Source organism: Wolffia australiana, chromosome 16, assembly GCF_029677425.1.
Source record: "Wolffia australiana isolate 7733 chromosome 16, ASM2967742v1".
NCBI classification, from domain to species: domain Eukaryota; kingdom Viridiplantae; phylum Streptophyta; class Magnoliopsida; order Alismatales; family Araceae; genus Wolffia; species Wolffia australiana.
This window is the reverse complement of record NC_135850.1, coordinates 11,393,115-11,399,961: the sequence shown is the minus strand read 5'-3', so window position 1 is coordinate 11,399,961 and position 6,847 is coordinate 11,393,115. Positions and strand designations below refer to the sequence as shown.

The 6,847-nt window shown below is 41.2% G+C and overlaps 1 protein-coding gene across 1 annotated transcript; it reads left to right on the top strand.

Moving 5' to 3' along the window:
• The first annotated feature begins 1,377 nt into the window (after window positions 1–1,377).
• LOC144713838 (Galactose oxidase/kelch repeat superfamily protein) lies at window positions 1,378–3,729 on the top strand. Its single transcript, XM_078588552.1, has 2 exons — window positions 1,378–1,476; window positions 2,175–3,729. Exon 2 carries the CDS (start codon window positions 2,213–2,215, stop codon window positions 3,647–3,649), a length of 1,437 nt encoding a protein of 478 aa, XP_078444678.1. The 5' UTR covers window positions 1,378–1,476; window positions 2,175–2,212; the 3' UTR covers window positions 3,650–3,729.
• Window positions 3,730–6,847: the final 3,118 nt, after the last annotated feature.

Below are 6,847 nucleotides of genomic sequence, written 5' to 3'. Positions count from 1 at the left end.
CCTTTCTCATTTTTTTTTCAATATTCTTCTATTATCCATCATCTTACTTTGTATGTCAATCATTTTCCATCATTAGTCATCTGCCGTCTCAAACTGAGAGCTGATGGTTAATGATGGAAAATGACTATGTACATTCATCCACCCATTGGTCTGATAGATGATGGGTGATGGATTGGGCCAAACTGGATGGTGATCCATCATTCTTCTTCAAACCTTAGGTTTGATGTGCTCAGGTTTAGATAAATTACAATTTAGAAAACAAGAAAATGATCCTTTAAAAAATTAATAAGTTTTAGTACAACTAGTAGTCCCTAAATCCTAAAAGTTCATATCAGAGCCATAGGGCATGTTTGAATCCCAAGATAAATATGGTATCATTTTGGGTTGTCTAGTGGAGCGTGCTTGGGCACTCAAGCAGGCTTCTAGTGGGATGGAGGATTTTTGTTGAAATGCAATGTGATGCTCATATGAAAATTATTCAAGACGTTTATATTCTGAAATTATTCAATACATTTATATTCTGAAATGGATTACCATGGATGTATATCTAATTCCATAAGAGCTTAGAGAAACCCAAGGAAACACTTATGCCCAACTAGAAGGTCTACTTGCTCATATTTTTGGACTTAAAAGTGTGAAAGACATATTGCATTTATCACAAAATAATATGTGTGAAATGAAGGTTATAAGTCTCAGAATAAAAAATTGATACACGGAAATCTACAGTGAGAATGCATTAAAATCCTAACTGATATTTTTTCTAGTCTAAATCAAGGAAAAGTCCATATAACATGTTGCCACAACAACCGCATAGTAATGATTAGTTAATAGTCATGTCATGATTATAATACCACCACGTGTCTTGTATTTAATACAACAGTTCTCGGCACATAAAAGATCAATCAACGGATCGGATCAAATCTTATTTGTCTACTTATCCATGGATACACACGCACCACGCACCACATACAGTAGAACTTCCACCCTGGGCATTGTTTATAACAATACATCCCCCTTTGGATCTATGGAAGATGTTAAAAAGGGACTTTTCGGGGTTTTTTTTATACACCAATGCAACAAGGTTTCCATCAATTATTAGAAAATTTATAAGGTTGTCTCTTTCATTCTACTTTGTATAAGAAGAAATAGCTCAATCCACAGCCTTATGTATTTATCTACACTTATCTTTTCTCGCACACGTTTCGCTGACGTGTGCGACGTCATGCATGACGTCATGCTTACCTCACGTAAAAGTAACGTGCCGTCGCATGCGCGGGCGATCTGAGCCGTCCGATTGGCCGATCGCCGCCCGATGGCAGAGAGAGTGACGCGTGGAAGCAATCTATTTAATCAAGGGGGAAACGAATCTCCTGGATCGAAGAACTCGCCGAAGAACTGTTCTTCAGGAAGAAGGATTGAAGCGTTTACTCGTTTTCTACTTTGTGATTGATCGGCGGAGGCGCTTCGCTTGAGCAGGTAATGTTTGTTCTTTCATTATTTTGTTTTTTTTTCGTGATGGGCAATCGGTTGTTCATTTTTAGCTGTTTTGGGCATCCGGGTTTTGAGAATTACGCCGTGGATCTTACGTTGTTCGTCGTGAAAGGGCCGTGGAAAGCCGGGTTTTTGGAGCCGCTAATCATTTGTTGAACGTTGCTTGATGGGGACGGCGATTGAGGGAATTGTGGGTGTTTCAGTTTTGGATTGAACCCTGTCAGTTTATTGCATTTAATTTGATTTATGCGACTGCGGGCTGTTGTTATTCGGATTTATCCCTCTCGCGGAAGGGGGATTTTGATTATCTTTAGCGGTTTAAGAATTGACCCTTCCCTGAGCCAGCAGGCGTCTTGATACACTCAATTCTCTGTAGGATTTGATTTTTCTTCCCGTTTTACTATCAGCTTCTCGCATCTATAAGTCAAATGGTAGACTCGTTGTCTGTGGTTTCTGAGACAATTAGAAATATACAACGCTAGGTATTTTGGAGATGCTTGCATTAGTTTCTTTCAAAATTGATTTATTCGGTTAACATCGTTAAAATACCCAAATTTTAAAATTTTCTTTGTATTTTGAGCAGAAATCTCTATTTTACAGGATACAAAATGTATTTTAAAGAATCGTTTATCTGAGTGTAGACTGGTTTAGATCTCTGACTTCTGAAAATTCCTGTATTTCAGATCTCTCAGGAAGCTTTTCCCAAATTTCAAGAGTCCCAATGGGGTCATTCATAAGCACTCCAGCCTCAAGAACGGAGCAGACTGTCAATATTGACTCCCACCATTCAAATTCATGCAAGAGGCTGAGGATGTCTCCTAGCCTCGACGACGTTAACCCTAGACTGATTCATGGCCTTCCAGATGAAATCTCATTCCAGATCTTAGCAAGAGTTCCCAGAATTCACCATTTGAGCTTGAAAATGGTCTCTCAGAGCTGGAAGGAGGCAACCATGAGTGAGGAGCTCTTCAAACTCAGAAAAGAACTTCAATCCACAGAGGAATGGCTGTACATCCTCGTAAAGAGCGAAGACGAGAAGCTCCTCTGGTATGCATTGGACCCCATCAGCAAAATATGGATGCAGCTTCCGCCTATGCCGAACATAGTTTGTGGAAAGGATTTAAAGAGAACTGCATCTAGCTTATGCCTATGGACCATGATGGGGTCAAGCAGCAAGATTGCTGATGTCATCAAGGGGTGGCTTGGGCAGAAAGGGGTTTTCAACCGGACCCCCTTCTGCGGGTGTGCTATCGGCGCTGTTGATGGCTGTCTTTATGTTCTTGGCGGCTTCTTGCAATCTACAGCCTTGAGATGTGTGTGGAAGTACGATCCTCGCTATAATGCATGGGAAGAAGTGAGACCTATGAGTACTGGGAGGGCATATTGTAAGACAAGCAAATTAAATGGCAAGCTTTATGTAGTTGGTGGTGTGAGTAGGGAGAGAGGCAGCCTCATTCCCTTACAGTCTGCTGAAGTTTTCGATCCAGCTACCGGGTTGTGGTCTCCTGTGCCAAGTATGCCGTTCTCCAAGGCCCATCTCCTGCCAACCCCTTTTTTGGCTGACATGTTGAAGCCAATTGCCACTGGGATGACGTCATACAAGGGAAGGCTATGTGTTCCCCAGAGTCTATACTCGTGGCCTTTCTTCGTTGACGTTGGAGGCGAGATCTATGATCCTGAGACAGAGACGTGGACGGAGATGCCGGCTGGGATGGGAGAAGGGTGGCCAGCGAAGCAGGCCGGGACAAAGCTTAGTGTTGTCGTGGATGGGGAGCTCTATGCCCTTGATCCGACAAGCTCTTTGGACAGTGGGAAAATCAAGGTGTACGATGAGGCCCAAGATTTGTGGAGAGTTGTTGTTAATAAAGTCCCAGTTTATGACTTCACTGATACTGAGTCTCCGTATCTGCTTGCTGGGTTTCTTGGGAAGCTTCATGTTATCACCAGGGACGCGAATAACGACACTGCGGTGTTACAGGCAGAAGTGCCACGGTGTGTCTCTCCTTCCTCTAACAGCGATTCGAATGGGCCAGCATTGAGTTCGGCTGGTGAGTGCACAAATTCCTATGTAAGTAGAAATAGTGATGTTTTCAAAGTCCTTGCTACAAAGAGTTTAGGTACGGCAGAGCTTCTTAGCTGCCAAGTCCTGGAACTCTAGGTGATGGTCAATTACCAAACACTTCCCTCTCTTGTCAAAAGTTTCTTCCACTTGTATAATGAGAGATTTCTTTCATGACATACTAACAAATTTGTCCTGGCCTTCTGATGATCTAACTCTGAGATGCATGTCCTCTCTTTTTGTTATTGATACGATTTGGGTCGTAAAACAGAATTGATTAAAAATACAAATAAATCCTTGTGTCTTTAATTGGATAAAACCATTACCTTCTCAGTGGTGGTCCTGGTCATGCACCATAAAAATTTGCAATATGATTACAAAGGTGTTCAACAAATTGCATTGATCAGCTAGCAATGCGGCTTTTGTTCAAGTACAACACCTAGAAGGAATATTTTTGTAGATATTTTGCATGTAGAACTTTGATGACATGGATATGAAAGTTGCAACAAACTTGCTTTTATTTTCATATCCATCGATTTCATTTCTGTCATCATAAATAAACACAATCAGCAAATGAAGTTCATTTTGGTATGATATCTAGGGATGGGAAAAATTGTTTCGTTTGTTCCCGAACATGCGAACAAACACAAACAAGAACGGTCAAAATTGGACATGAACATGTTCGCGAACAGACAAACCATTCGCGAAGAGGTGGCATTCCCAAGGTAATGTTGTTTGTAATATTAAATTATTATTTTTTACTCTTATCAGAGAGAGAGAGATGGAGAACAACGGCCTCTCTCTCCCCCCTCCTCTCCTGGCTCCCCCATGCTCCCGTCCCCTCTCTCCCCGAACCCCTTTCTCCCATGCCCTCACCTCTCTCTCTCTCTCCCCTCTCTCCCGTGCGGCAGTGCCCCCCTTTCTCCCGTGCCCTCCCCTTTCTCTCTCCCCTCCCTCTCCCGTGTGGTGGTGACCCCTCTCTCTCTCTCTCTCTCTCTCTCTCTCTCTCTCTCTCTCTCTCTCTCTCTCTCTCTCTCTCTCTCTCTCTCTCTCTCTCTCTCTCTCTCTCTCTCTCTCTCTCTCTCTCTCTCTCTCTCTCTCTCTCTCTCTCTCTCTCTCTCTCTCTCTCTCTCTCTCTCTCTCTCTCTCTCTCTCTCTCTCTCTCTCTCTCTCTCTCTCTCTCTCTCTCTCTCTCTCTCTCTCTCTCTCTCTCTCTCTCTCTCTCTCTCTCTCTCTCTCTCTCTCTCTCTCTCTCTCTCTCTCTCTCTCTCTCTCTCTCTCTCTCTCTCTCTCTCTCTCTCTCTCTCTCTCTCTCTCTCTCTCTCTCTCTCTCTCTCTCTCTCTCTCTCTCTCTCTCTCTCTCTCTCTCTCTCTCTCTCTCTCTCTCTCTCTCTCTCTCTCTCTCTCTCTCTCTCTCTCTCTCTCTCTCTCTCTCTCTCTCTCCTCTCTCTCTCTCTCTCTCTCTCTCTCTCTCTCTCTCTCTCTCTCTCTCTCTCTCTCTCTCTCTCTCTCTCTCTCTCTCTCTCTCTCTCTCTCTCTCTCTCTCTCTCTCTCTCTCTCTCTCTCTCTCTCTCTCTCTCTCTCTCTCTCTCTCTCTCTCTCCTCTCTCTCTCTCTCTTGCTCTCTTTTTATTTCCTCTCTCTCTCTCCTCTCTCTCTCTCTCTCTCTCTCTCTCTCTCTCTCTCTCTATATCTCTGATCATACTTTCTTTTACCATTTTTAAAAAGTGAAGCATTTCTGTTCGTTCGCGAATGAACCAAACATGAACACAAACAAGATTTTTTTCCCTGTTCGTTCGTCAACGAACAGCGTTCGTTCGATGCCGAACAGGGAATTTCCCGTCTCTATCTGTGGTTTGTCAAGTTAATGTCATGAGTCATGAGTCACCATTAGGAAAAGTTTAGTTTACTGAAATAAAAATTGTTATCAGTGGTTTGTCAAGTTAATCAAATCTTGAACTCCGGTGGAAGGAACTGTATTCCCATCATCCACTGGTCTTCTTTCTGTCACTGACTAAAATATTTTTCTTATATCATGAACACACAATCATTCTGATGTATTTTAATAAAACTAATCTGATTTACTTAATATAGGCTAATCAGTTAATGTAATCCACAACCCTGTAGAATGAAAACTATTGTATATATGTTTAATTAAACATAACTTGGATACTAGTCATTGGCTAATCAGTTAATGAATGGACTCCAATACCTCTATCAAACAAAAAAGGATATTTCACATTCATCAGTGTTATTCTGTCATTGTTATCATTGAATCGATGATTGTGATAGGTTCTTTACTAGAACATATCATAGAAAGAAGGCACGACGTGACTGGCAACAACTTGTGTATGTAATGGGGTCCATGCATCAAGCCTATAAATTTTATTAGACAGGACTATGGCATCAGAACATTTTCAAGAAGTTGTGGTTCCCATTTGGGAAAGGTCAGGCTCCACTAAGGCTAACCGTGGAGAGACCTACAATCAGAGGGAGAAAGGAAGGGCAACTTCAGGCTGCTTGATAACATGCATTTTTAGTGCCTTTTATGATCATATTTACATGTTTACCTGCATTAAATTACTTATATTTTCATGTTATCAAGTATAAAATGATAAGATCTATTTTAGAATGATTTTCTTAATTTTCTGCATTTTTTGGGATTTTTCTAACGATAGATTCTAAAATAATAAAAAAATTTGAGACTGAATATGACTTCTCTGGGATTTTTCAACATTATATTTGGAATGATATAACTTTTTTAAGTCTATATATATTTATATGTATTTTTAGGGATTTTATTTTAATTACTATGGATTTTTCAATATTTTTTAAGTCCTTTTATTTTGCGCTGCCATGTGTCGCCGTTCAATTAGTCGAACGGCGATGAATTAGGAATGATTATAATGATTGGCGACAACCAAGCATTCACTGAGTTAATGATTGGCGTCAGCCAATCATTTCATCACGCAATCGTCGTGAATGAAGCGATGATTGCAATTATAGCTAACGAAACATTTTTTCAAATTTCTGACGCAGGGGGGCGACGTGGACAAATGAAAAAAAGGAAGGTATTTTTTGTAATAAAAATGACGAAGACAAGGTGCAAAAGACAAAAATGACTTCGCTATCTTTTGATTCTGATGGAGGCGACGTGGCACACGCACGTCCGTCTATTTTTTAGAAAAAAATATATATTTCCCACTGATGTGGCACGCACCGACGCGTCGCCACATCAACTGCGAATCTTCTTCTTTTTTCTTTTTCTCTCTTTTGTCTTTTCTTCTTCCTAGGTGCA